The sequence below is a fragment of the Balaenoptera physalus genome, assembly GCF_965194825.1.
Source record: "Balaenoptera physalus genome assembly, chromosome: 5".
In the NCBI taxonomy this organism is placed as follows: domain Eukaryota; kingdom Metazoa; phylum Chordata; class Mammalia; order Artiodactyla; family Balaenopteridae; genus Balaenoptera; species Balaenoptera physalus.
In genome coordinates this window covers 117,627,366-117,646,056 of record NC_138884.1, presented here as the reverse complement: position 1 = coordinate 117,646,056, position 18,691 = coordinate 117,627,366, and the positions used below count along the sequence as shown (strand labels likewise).

Here is an 18,691-nt window from a genome sequence, read left to right as displayed (position 1 = left end):
GGAATCCAAGAAATAGTTTATAGGTCCTTTCCTCTCCATAATTTTCCAATATGGAGAAAGACATCTCCCTTTCCTCTTTTATTTAATAGGCATTGGTAGCAATTTAAAGTCAGTGAATTGTAAGTTACATCCTTGTGGGAATCAGGATTTCCTCCATATACCGACTCTACATGCATGCTCATTAATCTTAGACAGTGCAATTTAAAAACCAGCCAAACTCTGGTAATTTCTGAGCCTCAATTTGGATGATCACGCTCTTTCTATATATAATATTGGAATCGTAATTCTAAAGCTTGAAATAATCTCAAAATATCTAGTCCATCTTTCTCAAGTTCCCTATTGGGGAAAGTCAAATCCAGAAAAGTCAGCTGATGCGCCTTAGTTTACAGAGCATGTTAGTAGCAACACCAGGGCTAGAATCCAGGACTTCTGGCATCTGTTACTCTATAAAATTGATGAAAATGAACCCTTTGGCTTTGGATAATTAATTCAAGAACAAGGCTTAGAATACCAGTTATTAAGTAGTGATGTAACTAAAATAGCAGGAATGATAAGCATACACAAACATTAATCATGATTCAAATGACTTTAGGGCACCAAACAAAGCTTTAAAAAAAATCCTCTAAGAACTCTTGCCATAATGAACATTTACTTTACTTAAAACAAACAACAGAGAAATGGGTAGCAAAAGCTTTCCCACCTCCTTCTAGGGGAATTAGAAAAAACTAGCATGATTGGCAGAGTTTGCAAAAGAGAGATTACATTACTTTACTTATCATCACGATGGAAAATTTTCTGACAATCCCTGTCAATTTGCACATTAAGTCACTATTCAATTATCTAAATTTGAAACAGAAAGTACTGTTTCCTTCTACAGAGGGATTAAAAATTGAGACATTACAAATTATGAGAAATTGACTGTAATCAGTCACTCATAGCTTTTCTTCTTTATGAATTCTTCAAATTAGGACATACAAAACGTGGTTTCCAGAAAGACATGTGGGTAGGTCTAAAAGCAAATAGAATGATATTTTTTTCTCAAGAGAAAGAAGTACTATTAAGTACTATATTTTTTTTTTTTTTTTTTTTTTTTTTTTTTTTTTTAGAAATTTAGGTGTTTTTTTTTTTTTTTTTTAATTTTATTTATTTATTTATTTATTTATGGCTGTGTTGGGTCTTCGTTTCTGTGCGAGGGCTTTCTCTAGTTGTGGCAAGCAGGGGCCACTCTTCATTGCGGTGCGCAGGCCTCTCACTATCGTGGCCTCTCTTGTTGCGGAGCACAGGCTCCAGATGCGCAGGCTCAGTAATTGTGGCTCACGGGCCTAGTTGCTTCGCGGCATGTGGGATCTTCCCAGACCAGGGCTTGAACCCGTGTCCCCTGCATTGGCAGGCAGACTCTCAACCACTGCGCCACCAGGGAAGCCCCAAGTACTATATTTTTAAAGTTAGAGAAAATAGCTAAATGACTTTAGATACTAGAAACCTCACTGATTTTAGAGAAAAGTGGGCTTCTGAAGATAGATAAAATTGATAGATATATGTAGAATGCCTAGAGGCAGTGCATTAGAAATGTAATAAGGGGATCTAGGGAGCCTAGCTTTAGGAATTTTTAAAGAAGTTCATTTCTTCCAGGGCACTGTGACTTCTGTTCTGTGTTGCCAATCTCAGCGTTACTCAACGTCTCAGCTTCTCCTGTTGGAAAATGGAAACTTCCCGTGCACATCTCAGATTTTTTGGAGAGTGAACGACTGAACATTTTTAAAAGGAATTCCTATGAAAAGTTTATGAGCTGCTTCACTTCACTCTTTAACTCTCAGCGGCCCATACTTTTCAGTGTCTTGAGATCAAGGCAACCTTAATGAAAGATGGAGCAGGACAGAGCGAAGAGAAGGAATATTGAGCATGTATGGGATATAACACAGCCCTCAGTCCTCTGCTCTGTCTTCTTTGTATTTTCACCAAGAGAACTATATCCTTGGAATGCCAATATAATATTGTGGTTCAGACATAGGCTTTTGAGTCAGACAGAATATTGACACCCTAGTTCATTCAGTTACTAGTCATGTAACTCTGGATCAGTTGCTTCACATCTCTGAGCCTCGGATTTTTTATTTATGCAATGTGTGAGAGAATGATAAGTAGGTTTTTTGCTATTATCCTTGAGCTGCTGAGGCCCAAGGCTGATGATAAAGGCTCCAATTCCCCTTTGTCATATGCTTGCTTTCTCAAATACCACTGCAGTAGGGGTGTGAATATGACCTAATTCTGACCAATAAGATGTAAGGATAAGCCTTCCTGGGGGTCCTGGGCAGGATTTTGCTTCATGCATAAGAAGACAAAGCTTTGTAAAGAGAAAACCTTTGCCTTTTTGCTCCCAACTTCCTATACAAACTTTTCTGTGACCTGGGCTGTGGTGGACACACTATAACCAAAAAATGATAAACCACAAATAGGAAGAACCAACACAGTGGGATCTGCAGAGAAAAAAAGATGGAAATAGAGATGCTGTCCTTTATGACATCACTGAGCTGCTGAATCAGCCCTGGACTGCTGACATCCAGACTTCTTCAAATAAAAGATACTTAAACGTCTTCAATGCTTAAGCCACTGTTAGTTGAGTCTCCTCTTATTCACATCTTTTTTAAAAAAAATGAATCACATTAGGCTTTGTGGGTCAGTTATTTTACCAGTATAAGAGTCCAGGGGCTTCCCTGGTGGCGCAGTGGTTGAGAATCTGCCTGCCAATGCAGGGGACACGGGTACGAGCCCTGGTCTGGGAAGATCCCACATGCCGCGGAGCAACTAGGCCTGTGAGCCACAACTACTGAGCCTGTGCGTCTGGAGCCCGTGCTCCGCAACAAGAGAGGCCGCGATAGTGAGAGGCCCGCGCACCGCGATGAAGAGTGGCCCCCGTTTGCGGCAACTAGAGAAAGCCCTCGCACAGAAACGAAGACCCAACACAGCCAAAAATAAATAAATAAATAAATATTTAAAACAGTGTGGGAAAAAAAGAAAAAGAAAAGAGAGTCCAAAGAAAGCACTTAGTGCCATCACCTAACACTATCTTATGAACAATGGGATACAGTGCTAAACAGTGTTTGCCCTCTAGATCTTCTGACCCTTCTACTCTATGCTTCTTTGTTTGCCAAAAGGCTGACCTTTACGAATTTCCTCAGTGGACCCCCTCAGCCAATGGGAGTCACCAGTAAGAGAGAAGAGGGTGGGAAGAGGGTGAGGATGGGTACTTCCTTCCTCCTCTCTTTTCCTTGTGGGTCATTGTGGGTTAGCATTTTCTTCATCCTTCTGCTGGAGGCCACAGTTTGTGTCAGGTAAAGGCCACTTCCTTCCTTAACCCCTCTAGGGAGTAGCCTCACATTTACCCTCACCCCAGGGTACCATTCCATCTTTGTTGGTTTCTTTTATCAGTGCCCACCCCTTTATATATAGTCCCCTTGTTAATTCTCTTCAGTTACCCCATTTCTGTTTGTCATCTGTTTCCTGCTGCCATTCTGGCTTTATTAAGTAGAAAGAGCATGGGATTTTGCAAGTAAACCAAGGGTACAAATACAAATGTATTAACTAAACTGACACCAAGTTACGAAAGAGTGCTAAACTTTTGTAAGTGGGACAAGAACACCTACTCCAAGGGGTTATTGTGAGGATTAGCCTGAAATGTCTTAACAGTGCCTGGTACATAAAAGATGCTTAATAAATGCAAATTCCTTTCCCAACTCCTCCACTCCATCTCTTCCGTGAATTATAGAATAAGATTCCAAAGGCACCAATTTTATATAGAAGAACTAAGGCCTACTGCTTAAGATGGAAAATAAAGAAATGGCTCAAGTACCTTTGCCTTCTCTTCACCACAGCCACTGCAAACATCAGTAACTGATTAATGCACTTGTCCTCACTCAGCTCTGATGTGATCTCAGAATCCTCCTCAAAAAATCCTTCTAAGAAGGCTTTTCCTCTCCCCTTCCTCAGACATCTTTGTTTTTAATCATTCCAGGAACATGAAAGTTCCAAACTAGACAGTGAGTTGTTTAAAGTGTAACGGACAAGAATCCACGTTTTTAGAATTATCTCTGACATCCTACAGCAGCTAAGAATTGGGGCGTGTTTTTTGAGTGGCTGAACAATGAATTGTATATTCAGCTCCTGGCATCATTCTTGGGTGAAATTTGAAATAAACAGACAAGCAAATAAGGGAACAAAACAAGGAGCCTGAGGAGTTATACCGGGTTAGTATATTCACAGAGTTGTGCAACATCACCACTATCTAATTTCAGAATATTTTCATCATGCCAGAAGAAACTCTACACCCATTAGTAGTCACTCCCCATTGCCCATTCACCCCACGTCCTGGAAATTACTAATCTACTTTCTGTCTCTGTGGATTTGCTTATTCTGGACATGTCATGTAAAGGGAATCATACAGTATGTGGTTTCTTTCACTTTGCATGATGTTTTAAAAGCTCATCCATGCTGTAGCATGTATCAGTACTTCATGTGTTTTTATTGCCAAATAGTATTCCATTGTATGAATCTACCACATTTTATCCATCCGTTAATTAGTTGATGGACATTTGGGTTGTTTACATTTTTTGGCTATTATGAATAATATTACTATAGATAGCCATGTAAGTTTTTATTTTCAAATATAATATTTTATTTGTACCAGGTTTCCGATGGGTTCAGAATATTTCCAAAAATATTTTTTAACCAACCCAGACAACGGAATTGCTGATTGGTTGTTGGAAGGGATCTTGCCTACATTCCCCGGTCACCTAGAGCCCAGAACAAAGATGTGGCCAAATCTTTGCCCAAAGGCATTACACCAGGGAACCTTGACCCCGTGTTTCTGCTTCAACATGCCACTTAAGGAAAATAGCATTGGAAATACCACTGATGAGAGCAGTAGTAGCATATCAACCTGCCAGCAGAAAACAAGACAGCAGGTTTAGTTACAATACAGCAACTATATTAATAGAGTTAGGATTCCAAAGAACACAGGTTATTTTTGTACGGACATATGTTTTCATTCCTCTTGAGTATGTATCTAGGAGTGGTGTTATGAACCTGTCAAATGAACACTTTATCTAGTGGAACACAGGGTGCCGGATGGTGAGTCACGGTTCAACAACGGATCATAAGAGAAAATGAAAGACAGGTTTGTTAGTTACAGTTTCTGAAAAAAGTACTCGAAAGGCCACACGGAAGGGTCAGGGCAGAGAGAGATAGGACCTGGAGCACATGCTTTTATTAGGGTCTGCGGATGTAATGTTTCACGGTTCTTAGGTTAAGGCCAGATTTGCCAATTCAAACCAAAAGAGTGGGGTTTTGGCAAGTCCCACAGGGGTCTTATCTAAGGATGCCCAAGGAGAAGGCACTGGGAGGCAGGGGAGACACAAGGACTATTGGGGAAGTCATAGCAGGTACTTACATTTGCTTGTGACTCTGTGGGCTGTTATCAAGTACACATACGTGCATGAGGGGCTAGTGTCAGTTTAAGGTCCCTGCAGGCCACTTGGGCCAAACTAAGTGGATGCCAAGGGGTAATACCATGGATTATCTTAGCTAAACTCCCAGCAAGTGGAATTTCTGGTTTATATGGTAACTCTACATGTTTAACATTTTGAAAAACTGCCAAAGTGGCTGCATCACCAGTAATGTAAGAGGGTTCTAATTTTTCCACATCCTCAATAACACTTGTTATTGTCTATCTTTCTATTTTAGCCATCCTAGTGGGTGTGAAGTGGTATCTCATTTTTGGATTTGGCTTGCATCTTCTTAATGACTATATGATGCCAAGCATCTTTTCATGTGTTTATTGGCATTGGCAAATCTTCTTTGGAGAAACGTTTATTCAAATCCTTTGCCCATTGTTCATTTGGGTTGTCCTTTTATTATTGAGTTGTAAGAGTTTTTTAATATATTCCGGATTGAAGTCCCATATCTGATATATGAGCTGCAAATGTTTTCTCCCATTCTGTGGGTTGTCTTTCCACTTTCTTGATGATGTTATGCGAAGAGCTGAAGTTTTTAATTTTATGATGTTAAACTCATCTATTTTTTCCTTGTCACTTATGCTTTGATGTCATATCTAAAAAAAAACATTGCCTAAGCCAAAGTGATAAAGACTTACTCCTGTGTTTTCTTCTAAGAGTTGTAGAACTTGAGTCATTTTATTTTGTCTATGATCCACTGAGTTAATTCTTGTATATGATATGAGATAGGGATCCATTTTAATTTTCTACATGTGGATATCCAGTCATCTGAGCATCATTTGTTGAAAACTCTATTCTTTCCCCTTTAAATTGTCTTAGCACTTTGTTGAGAATCACTTTACCATAAATGTAAGGATTTATTTCTGGACTCTTAATTCTATTCCATATTTTTGCATGTTTATCCTTATGCCAGAAATATTTTTTGAGTCTTGAAAGATAAATAGGTATTTGCCAGCCAGACAAAGTTTTGAGTAAGGTTGGAGTGAGGGGACAGAGGGTATTCCAGACAGATAATGGCATGAGTAGACATGTGGAGGGGGAACACCATGACCACATTGGTGGAGAACAAGGAGTGGGCTTTGGCTAGAGCATTAATAGCTGTGGATCAGAGGAGGGGTGGAGAGAAAGGTAAGATCTAGGACTAAGGAGTTTGGTTTTTACCATACAGAAACGTGGAGCTTGTAAAGCCTTCTACACATGATTACATTTGACTCTGGGAAGGTCTTTCTAGCAGCAATAGGCAGAATAAACTGGAAGACTGACAGAAAGGCAGAGACATCATTTTATAAATTATCTTGTTATGTCCAAGCAATCAATCAGAAGGGCCTGAAGTAAGACAGTACAATGGGGGCAGAGAAGAGGGATGGATGCATTGGACAGATGTTTATAGGGAAAAATCAGTGATATTTCTTCAGCAGTTGGAAGAGTTAGGTTGAGATAAGGGAAAAATTATTCATGACTTCCAGATTTCTACAGAAGAGTGCTAGAGGACACAAGAGGAGGACAGGGTTAACACAAATACAATCATTTCCGTTTGGGACATGTGTCAGGCACTACACTAGTTGTTTTCCATGTAGTATTTCATTTAATTTATATGCATTGTAAAAAACTGATAAACAAAAACCTCAATTATATAGAGCTGAGAGACTAAAAGGGGGAGCTCTCACATCCTGCCACATAGCAGAGCCCAACAGGAAGAAGAAAAACTCCTCTTTTTTCCTGGCAACAACTCAATCAATGAAAGGCAAGGACTGTTTGTTTACTATAGCCCTCCTCACCTCCTTTCTCTATATAAAAGCATTCTCTTTCCCTGGCTGTGCAGTGACTTGCACGTGGTTTGCCATGGTTGCAGACCCCAAATTGCAATTCTCTGCTGATCTGGAATAAAATCATCTTTGCTGGAGAAATATCTGGCCGTCTATTTGTTTCAGATCAACAGCATTGTATCACTAGCCCCATGAGGTTTTATTGCTTCCATTTTATAGACGAGAAAACTAGTCTGAGGGAAGATACAAAACTTATCCATTTCATATAGCTAGTTAGTAATGGAGCAGATATTTAAACTCAGATCTATAGTTTATAAATACCTTTACCATTTAAGGTAACTTTCATAACTATATTTCATCCTAGAAGGCCACTATAAACTGTGTAAGCACAAAACAGGAAATGTAACCCATTCTTTACTGCCTACAACTAATTACCTTCAATTTCCTCCACTGTCATATTTTTAAAGACACACAAAAATAGTTTGTAATGAGGTGCAGACTGGAAGAGAATTGTATTTAAAATCTGCCTTATTATAAAGACAAATTCAAATTCAACTGCTATTTATTAAACATCTACTACAGTGAGACATTTTGTGGAACACATTTGTATAGATTATCTGTCTTATAAACCCTACAATAACCCACTAAAGTAGGTCATTTTTTGTTTTGTAAAGAAGTGACCTACTCTTAAAGACTTTCTTGATTTTAAACCCAGTTCTTTATATTTTATTTAGTTTCTATTCTTTGGCATTCACATAAAGATATTCATTCAACAATCATATATTTGGGTAATTATATCTGTTCTTTCAGGTGTCAATAGAGGGTAGAAACAAGGCAATTGAGCCTTCTGATTTTATAAAAATGATCTGGAGCCTAGGTGTGTTCAGGCTCTGAAAAGGTTTTACTTTTGAGTCTTTGAGCACCTCCCAATAATATGTTTTGAATTTACTAATTAATTAGCTATCTTTGGGTTCAATCTGAATAAGCTTTCAGATCTTCCTCAATATCGACAGTGCTGGCATAAATTTTAATAAACACATTTCCATGATATTTTACTTTTAAAAATAAAATTCTTTCAAAAATAATTATCTTTATCCTAAAAAATAGCGACATTTATTTCACTTATCTTTAATGCACAGGAGAAGCAAGCATAGGATGAAATATATATTTTCATACCGTGTTTCATACTATGGTGTGACGATACTTTATTGTCACACCAGGTTGTGATGCCATCTATGAGTTTATTTTGCATAACATCTTCTCTAAATGTTATCTTTGGCCCTTTGATTATAATGTAAATTAGTGCACACCACAGAGTTTAGAAATTGTTCAAAGAATATCTGACTTAGCCCTTAAAAGCAAGTATTATATAACAGGAATGAAAATAAAATTAGTATCACACAAAGGACCACCTTGGGCCATAAACCTGTTTTGCCACTTATGTATGCAAACTACTTCTTGCCATTTCTTTTGCCAAATTAAGCTTACTATTGGACTATGTAAACATGATCTTTATTCTGTTTGTAACATCCTGTATACCTTCCCAAACTGGCCAGAAGACCAAATTCAACTCTTCCACCACATCTAAGCTTATAACAATATGTTTCAGATAAATGTCTCCAAATACTGTGGGCCTACAGTTTGTTTTTTAGCCCAGCAATTTTATAGCAATACTATAAAGCAGTGACTTCAATTTCATATAATCATGCTTGGCACAGATAGTGGCTCTTATCCAGAGCTATTTAATTTCACCTTTTAGGAATTATGTAAATATCATATGTCTCTTCAAAATTTACCACTACAGTGTTACATTACTGACCTCATCTCTCATAGACCACACAACATATCGACCTTCGCATTTGTCTTTTTTGCACTTAGCTCATGTGGTGAGCACCTGAAAACCATTCTTAAAACTTACCACCCACTCTCTTGCCTGCTCAGCCTCTGCCTTTTAAATCACGCTTCTTAATTTCTGTGCAGACTTGGCGGACAAGCAGGATGTGATGTACTGTGCAGGGCCACGATCACAGAGGTACAATACAGGTCAGTATAAGATTTTAACAACGTGGTTATTCATGATAATTATAGCATCTGACCAGTATTAAGGGAACATAAGCAAAAGACTTGTGTGGAGCACTTAACATTTTGCTTTTGTATTTATATCCATGTCATGGCATAATGAATAAGCATATGGTCTCTGGACTCAGGCAGACCTCGGTTGGAGTTCCCCTTCTGCTACTTCTAAGCTGTATGACCTTGGGAGGATTCTTCTTCTGAGCCTCAGTGTTCTCATCAGGAAAGTGACAATAATTGTGCCTACAACACAGACTTGTTATGGAAATTACATGAAAAAATTCTCATAAACACTTAGTACATTCCTGCCTTACAGCAACTGCCCATAAAGTACAGCTGTTATCATTATTACTATTTTTGCTGTTATTAGTTGGAGTTTTGGGGGGCATCTTTATGATTAAAATGGCCTGTATCAATAAGATGGGGCCTAAAACAGAAGCAAAGCACATTAACCAAATTTCAACTAACTTTGGACAACTTTAACTTTTCCCTTAGAAAATCCATCATTTCTTGATTTTTATGTTTTAAATGTTTTCCCAAACCATTTTTGGGAAAAGAAGCATAAAAATAAAATACCAGTTTATATATATCCCCATGTCCCTCTGCCTTCTTCCAGTGCACATTTTCCCTTTCTCTACACTCTGGCATACAACCCTACCATTCTGGCCAAGTGCTGCAGCTGATATGAAAATAGTAACTAGTTGAGCAGATGTGTATCAACTATACTCTGAAAAAAAAAAAAAGCATAATCCCAACACTGCCACTTATAAACTGTAAAATCATAAACAAATTATTTAACCTCTCTGTGCCTGAATGTTCTTTAAAATGTGATTAATAAAAACTAAACACTTCAGAGGGAGGGTTGTGTGAGTTAATATATTAAAGTGTCTAGAACAGTGCCTGACACATGTGCTGCACAGGTCTTAGCTTTCCATTAAGGCTGAACTCGTATACAGCACTTCATGTACACATACACACAAATGTGGAACTGACATTTCCTTTTCTGCATCACTACTAACGACCTTTCTTTCTACACTGTGTCCTTAGGTAATCTGCACTGCATGGAAATCTACAAAAGATGACACTTGTTGGATTCCCTTCTCAGTATGTCAGTCGCTCCTCAGTATTGTTAGGAATCTGGGGATCCCAATTTCCTATTTTAGGCCACAAAAGAAGAGTTAGTGCTCTACTGTTGTTTTATCTTTTAAGGTTAAATGAAGGACTACTATATAGTAAAGCTTTGCCATCCAATATTTTACCTCCTGAAGACACTCAAGATCTGAAGTTAATGCTAATAACTATACCACTATACCGCTCATGTAGCTGACACTCTTTGATAGAAGCGTGATAAAAATGTCCTGTTGTCATGAATGATGTCTTTTGCGTAGCTTAGTTGATGATTATAGTCCATCATTGGGCAAGCACAAAACACCCACACCCTACCTAACCTCAATTTGGGATGGAAAGATACTAAGGGAGTTAGTTACAGGATTTTCTGACCTTTCTACAGTAATTAGCAGTATCTTTCACTGGTCCCAGTGTTTCAGACATTTTGATATCAGCAAATTTTAGTGACAGTATCTGGGAAGTTAGCTCCATACCACAGCTATTGCTAGGAAGAAAAAAAAAATTACATTTTTCTTGGAAAGGAAAAATTAGGTATCCTAGGAAGATTATAAATATATTAGATAAGTTACCATTATTACTATGCAGGGCTATTTTTCTTGACTTCAGGTTCTCAATTATTTTGTAAAAAAAAAAAAAGAAAAGAAAAAAGCATTTCCCATAAAATGGGAGATTTTGTAGCATAAACCTAGGAAAAATAAAGTGTGGCATCTGATATCCATGGTTATAACTTTATTTGTAATTACTATCCATGGCATTCATGATGCTTTTTATCATGATAAGGGACATTTATAGTGTTTCTCAGGACATTACTAGAAGCATTTATAACACATAAATGTTTGAAATTGAATAATAATAATAGAGTCTCTAAGAAGTTGAAGCTAGCCTAGTGTCTTATCTCAAGGGCTAAGAGGTTAAAACCTTTATTAATTATTATAAGACCCTCTGCTTCTGTGCATTTGGCTAATAAAATATCTTTATCTATATAGGTGAGTGCATGTTATTTCCTAGGTAGGAAGAATAAAGCATATAAAATCTTTGACATATACAATTATTTTCATATGAATATATTTTCAATGACACTCTGTATTATACTATATCTTATTTCTCAAGAATGAATAAGAAAAGTCTTTTAGCAAAGAGGATCTAAATTAGGGTAAAGAATTTAGCAGAAATTTTTCAAGAATAGGCTTGTGAGCTTTGAAATGATTTGAATTCAAACTCTACTGGTTTTTCTCTTGCTTTTGAAGTTGTATTCGTTTCTTCAATAATGACATATATTTGTATAATGACTCACTATATTGTAATTGAAAATGAGTGTACTTGTGATTCTCAATTTTCAACTAACTGGCTTGGAGCTGGTGATCAAAGTTTAGTTATTGTAGGCCAAATCATTCATTATATCCTAGAGGCATCAGATTATAAATTTTATTTATGTTCACAGAAATCTACTTCAAACAATAAAAGTACAAAAGTCAAATGCATACTCATATGTGCACACATACATGCACATATGTGCAAATATTTATTAAGTATATAAAGCCAAATACAACAAAAAGCCGTCACAGAACAAGAAAAGGGATCTAATGCTAGAAATGGAGATAATTATACATTAAAAAAATGAAAATACGGGTAAAATATGTGTTTATTATATAATAAATCACCAAAATTGACATAAGAAGAGTCAAATTACTATGACAGCAATTTTTTAAGTTGTTCTGGAATGACCTCAAGAAAGTTGCTGGGCCTAGCTGTTTTTGTGAAAGTTCGAACCTTCAAGGGATATGTAATTGCCAAGGTATCCAAATTACTGCAGAGTACCATAAAATAAAGAAATTTTCCTAATTCATTTTAAGAGTTTAGCACATTCCTGATCTGAAAACCTGACAAATATAAGATAAAAATGGAAAGCTATAAACCAATCTCACTATTAATAAAGTTGCTAAAACTGTAAATATTAGAAAAATGAATGCAGTAAATAGCAAAAAAAATACCATATCCTGATTAAGTAATTGCCAACAATTACTCTTGCCTCCATACACTTAACATACTAAACATAATTCCATTATTAATGCCTCTCATTACAGTAGTGGATCTTAAAGAAGGGAGTAAATACGGGGAGAACATGAGTAGTTTGGAAAAAGAAATGTATTTACTGTGTCATTCTCCAAGAGAAGCAACTGGCCCATGGGCACCAGGAAATAAAGATTTTTAAATGATCCTATTTTTCTTTGTGTTCTTTTACAAATTTCTTAGCTACTTAAAAATATACATATTTCATTTATAATCCTAAAAAATTCATCAGAATTACTCAGAAGGAAAACAAAAAGCAAACAAACAAAAAACAATAGCAACAACATCAAAGAAAACCCAAAATATCATAAACTTTCCCATGTGGGGATGAGACTGGTAGAGTCTTTAAAATGTGAAGCCAACCAAATCTGGACTGAAACCTTCTCCTATTCCCAGCAATATTTCTGTCCAGATATGGGCATTCTTCATTGTTCCAAGAACTTTCAACTGTATTCAAATTAGGACCATTTGGAGAATTTAAACTGCTGACCAGTGTTCTCTGAAATTTTTTGAAAGGTGAACTCTGACGTCTTACTCTAAGACCAGCTCAGACTGAATCAATCAAGTCACCACCAACTTCAGCCAGCTTGTCAGTGTTGCCTTTGACTTGGGGCAGTGTTGGCCAAGGTTAAGATCATTTAGACATCATAAATACAGATTCTGATAATCACTCTAAGGGTCTTCTTTACTACGAAAAGACATAACATACAAGCAAGGGGTTCACAGTTTAAGTCAACGCAAACTGGAATTTGTCTAAAATTGTGAGAGTACCTTTAAACCAAATTGCCGGAAGTCAAGAACTACTTACACTAAATCAATTTTATGGAGCATAGAGACACAATTTTACTGAGTATAGAGACATATAATTTACACAATTATAACGTATACATATATACACACACGTTAATACATGTGTGTATGTAAGACATAATTATATAAATATAATAATATAAATATAAATATATATATACACACACATACACACACATATTAATTAACATTTGATATTAATGTGAGTGTGCGTATTACAGCCTGAATTATGTTCCCCTACCACCAAATTCCTATGTTAAAGTCCTAACACCCAGTACCTCAAAATGTGACTGTATTTGGAGATAAGGCCTTTAAAGAGGTAATTATGTTAAAATGAAGTCATTATGGTGGGCCCTAATCCAGTATGACTGGTGTCCTTATAAAAAGAGGAAACTTGGACACAGACACACTGAGGAAAGACCACGTGAAGACATAGGGAGAAGATGGCCATTAACAAGCCAAGGAGCAAGGCCTCCGAAGAAACCAATCCCATTGACACCTGGATCTCAGACTTCCAGCTTTCAGAACTACGAGAAAATTAATTTCTGTTGTTTAAACCACTCAGTCTATGGCACTTTGTTATGGCAGCCCTAGCAAACTAATACAGTGTGTGTGTGCATGTGTGCGCACGTGTATGCATGTGTGTGTGCACATGTGTGCGTGTGTGCACGTGTGTACATGTGTGCATACGTGTGTGTAACTTAAAATATAATTGTTACTATGTCATCTAGAGTCACCCTTACTACATAATATCTCATTTCATAGATTGTGGAAAGTTCAAGGTCCTCCCATAGATGCCTGCAAGCGCCTAGGGATTAGTGTCCTAGCTTCAACCTCCTTCCTCTCGTGATTCAGTTCAGATGTCATTTTACAGTCTCCAGAGTTTGTGGTCCTTGTCCTGTGCTAACCTAAGATGGGCCTCAGGCCTTTCTATTAATTTCCATCAAAATAAAATAAGGTAAAAGGTTAAGAACAACCTAAAACAGAACAAAAATAAAAAGGTAATTGTGAACATGGGAATTGTGAACACGGCTGACTTTACATCCCAGAAATGTAAAAAGTTAAAATTGAACATTAGCTATCTCTGCTCAAACATAGTCACTTAGCCATTTCTACAAGTGGGAGATCTAGTTTCCTTTCATGTTCTAATGTTATAGTTCTTATTCTCTCCTCCTCCTCCTTCTCATTTCTCTTCTATCTCTCCCTCTTACCTTTCCTCTCTCCCTCCCTCCCTCCCTTCCTTCCTCTCCCCTCCTCTATATATACCTTGATCATCTCTACTCTTTTTTGTTTTTGTTTTTTGGCTCTTCCCTCATCCCCAGCAGTTTGGCCATCATTGTTAGTGAATTCGGCTCATGCTCTCAGGATCCCCTTTTCTACCTCGGGTAGCTAATCAAACTATTTTCTCAAACAAAGACAGTTCCCTTCCTCAGAGAAGTCCTGGAGCCAGCTGTTAAAGTTATCCCTGCTATATTATGTTTAGCCAAGTTACTGAAAAGAGTGAAGGTAATATTTCAAGTTGTTTTTTCACCCTGATTCAAGAAGAATGAACATCAATCATTAAACATCATCAAATACCAATACATTACCCTTCTATATGATCTCTAAGTTGACACAGATCTAAAACCTCCGTTAAATCTGTTGAAAATTATTTTTAAATTCTGCAGTCTCATTAGAACTTTTCACTACACATACGAACTCTGAACTTTATTTTTTAAGCCATCAACTGTTGCACTCAGCAAATGATTTAAACTATGATTTCAAAGAAGGCACTTTGAAAACTAAAGACTTTCTATACTAGTCACTTTCTATAAGGGACATAGGAAAGAAGGCTTAGTTTTGCCCTTGTTCAAAAGATTTTCCACACAATTAATATGTGTTGATATAAATTGCCTAATTGAAGAATGTCAGTTTATGATTTGCGGAAGAAAATGAAAATAAATTCTGGTTCGAAATCACTTCTTAGGAAACAGGCTGCTACTGCCACCTGGGGGAGGTTCTTTCTGCTTCATTCAAGAAAGCCAAATGTGCTTGTCAGAGGAATAAATCCCTTTTGTGTTTTCTTTGTCATATCCACACAGGAAGAAGACTTTTAAACTTTCTGCCCATGAAGTCATAAAGCATTCCAGATGTCTCCAAAATTCCTTCACACAGAAATACATACTTCACAAACTTTTTGAGAGGTACAGGAGAAGATGAACCAGAATATAATGGTATGAAGGTTTCTACAACTTATAAACTAAGAAAGTATGTTGGAAAATATGGGTTATATACTAAAAAGTGGAAAAATCAAATTTAATCTTTTAATAACAAAATAAAACCCCAATTTTTAAGCAAAATTTATTTGGCCTTAAGTTATAGTTAAGTACTCCTTTTCTGAAATATGTTATCATTAATTGATATGGAAACTGTATGTGTTGATATAATCATGCTAGTGATCACATCAAATAATAAATTTCAGTTGCATGGAAATAGCCAAGAGAGTTTTCTTAGAGAACTTTTGAATTTTTGAACTAAATACTGCTATGAAGTCAATATCTCTTGCATGTATATTACATATCTATTTGTTGAAACGTTTTCTTAAGTAGTAATATGTCAATTACAATGGAAAAAATTGTGACCATTGCTTTTCAATGTCTACTTTCTATTTAACACTTGCCAATCTTGCATTTCTTTAGGGTGTAAGATAAATTGTTACCTATTAGCAATTCTCTTAAACAAAGAAGTTAATCCTGGAAATAGAAGTTTCAGGAAGTACCTATTGCAGTTACACATCTGTCAGGTGACATAAAAAACTCAGTGCTGATTAGAGGAAGACAACTAATCATTTATAGAAAGGATTCTGGTAATAGATTAACTAAATAAAATACATACAGTATCAGTCTCAGAGTGGTACAGTGACACTGCCAGAAGGTTGAAGTTCATAACTGTACCAGCTTGAGGGAAGTCTGTGGAGAAAGCATTTTTAAGATTGGAAAAGGTAAGTGACATAGAGCGAATCGGTTGTGATTCCATAATTAATTCTTGAAAAAAAAATCACACATCTAATTCAGGAGTAAAAAGAAATCTGAGTGTCTATGGTGCAGCTGACACAGCTGAATGAGCTGGTGAGTTGGGGTCACCTTCAGGGACCCCTAAGGTGAGTGTCTTTTGTATGAGGGTGTGAGGTTCCTTCAACATGTTCATATTAGGGCCTGGAGTGAGTAGGGTGAGGGGCATCAGAGGACAAGAAAGGCCAGCGGTACATAAAACTTTATAGTTGAAGTACAAGTTATAAGCAAAAATAATAAATATGCAATATTAAATGTCTTTATTTCTGAATCAGCAGATTGAGTACATTTGGCAATTGGCCAGTAGCTCTGCCTTATCAGTCTAATGAAAATGATGGATGACCTTAAAATGCTATAAGGGGCCTATGTTCTGCACAAAAAATAACTACATTTTAGGGGTGCTGTAAACGAAATAGATTCTCCCCAGGTTCTCCTCCCTCCTAACTGAACTGCACAATGTGTTGGCCTTTCCTTTCTTCATTGAAGAGCCAATACTTAACTATGATGAACCATGGAGATGTTTAATTATTTCATAACAGATATTACAAGTAGTTCTCATTTTCATCAGAATGTTGCCTAGTTGTTAAAAAATTAGTAAACAGGAACAGAAGTCTTCCTTTAATATTATTCATGTTTCATAGGACTGAAGCATTCAGGAAGTCAGGAAAGATAATTTTTTGCAGATGCCACTTGTATATTCAAGGGGTGGGGAGGTAGGGAGTGGGGAGGTGCGGAACGTTGTTTAAAATGCAAGAAGGGCCATTTCTTCCACTGTACTGTTCCTTCTTCTCCTCCAAGAGTGAATACTTTTCAAATATTGCTGCTACCTTTTTTCCTGAACTGAGAGACCTCAGGACCCCATTCCTAAACCAACTCACCTGTCACATTGATAAGTTAACATATTCCTCCTAAACATGGTTTACACCATCTTCATGTAATTTTTTTCCTAATTTTCCTGCAATTATTGTTTCCTCCTCCCTTCCTTATCTGTATTTGATTTCTCTCTCCTCTCCCACTGCAAACTACTAGTATTATTTCCATTTTCCCTTTGTCACTGAGGGGTCCCCACTTCAGTGGAGAGCTCTTCCATGCTTCAGACACTAAGAATAAGGGGAAAGAAAATCAAAGTCAATACTTGGGAGTGCTCTAGGCCAGGTAAGAAGCCTTATATTGGGGGAGTGTAGAAGCCTGACTGCTTATGCTGAGCCTTTGTTTACCCACAGCCATGATGGACTCCAATAAGATGACCATCAACTTGGTTCTCTTTGGCATGACTCAAAGTGGAAAAAGTTCTGCTGGGAACATTCTTCTGGGAAGCACTGACTTCCACAGCAGCTTTGCTCCATGTTCTGTGACCAAAGATTGCAGTCTGGGCCGCAGCTGTCACTTCCACAGCTTCATGCGTCGAGGCGGGCAAGAGGTAACCCTGCAGGTCCAGGTGCTGGACACTCCAGGTTATCCGCACAGCAGGCTGAGCAAGAAGCATGTGAAGCAGGAGGTCAGGGAGGCCCTGGCACATCACTTCGGGCAAGAGGGTCTGCACCTTGCACTGCTGGTCCAGAGGGTGGATGTGCCTCTATGTGAACAGGAAGACTCTTCCCCAGTCCAGATGATCCAGGTAATAAAAAAGAGGCAATTACACTGATGACATTATTCCCATTTGAAGGACATTATCTTAATAGGAAAGAACTATGAAAAACTGGTTAAAAGAATAGTTTTAAAGCAAGTAGTTTAAAACAAGTGCTGGTCACATAGAAATAATTGGTAAAAATTACTTGATTTTCCCACCAAGAGTCATTTTTACAATTTCCTTTAGAGGAATTCAATCATTTTGTAACTGGGTCATAGAAAACAAAACAAAACAGAACAAAAAATGAGATACTGAACTTCAGAGGTTAACTAAGTCTCAAACCCGTAAGAACTGTGAATCTGATTGATTGTCAGTGTGGTCTCAGACGATCTGCATCAGAATCAACTGAGCTGTTTGTTAAAAATGCAGATTCATCCAAGCCCTACTGAAACAGAATGTCAGGAGTAGAGCTTGCCTATCTGTATTTGCATAAACTTCCCATATATTTCTCTAAAACAGTGAAGTTTTAGAACCACTGAACTAAAATACTTACTTGCATCCATTCAACATCAAGGGACAACCTCTTACAGTTCACCATAAATGGGGCGTTACTGTCTAATTCAGTCGCTGAACACTGTATTGAGCACCAGCACAGAGCTTAATGATTGGTGAGTAATGTATGAGCCCTGGTCTCAAAAAGCTCACAGTCGGGGCTTC

At 37.3% G+C, this 18,691-nt stretch overlaps 1 protein-coding gene across 1 annotated transcript in view; it reads left to right on the top strand.

Moving 5' to 3' along the window:
- Nucleotides 1-1,432: 1,432 nt before the first annotated feature.
- The window catches only part of GIMD1 (GIMAP family P-loop NTPase domain containing 1), a 35,486-nt gene continuing 18,227 nt past the window's right edge, over nt 1,433-18,691 (top strand). The window contains exon 1 of the mRNA XM_082463022.1: nt 1,433-18,022. Within this exon, the coding sequence (XP_082319148.1) occupies nt 17,603-18,022 (420 nt within the window). The 5' untranslated portion in view covers nt 1,433-17,602. The remainder of the gene's footprint in view (nt 18,023-18,691) is intronic.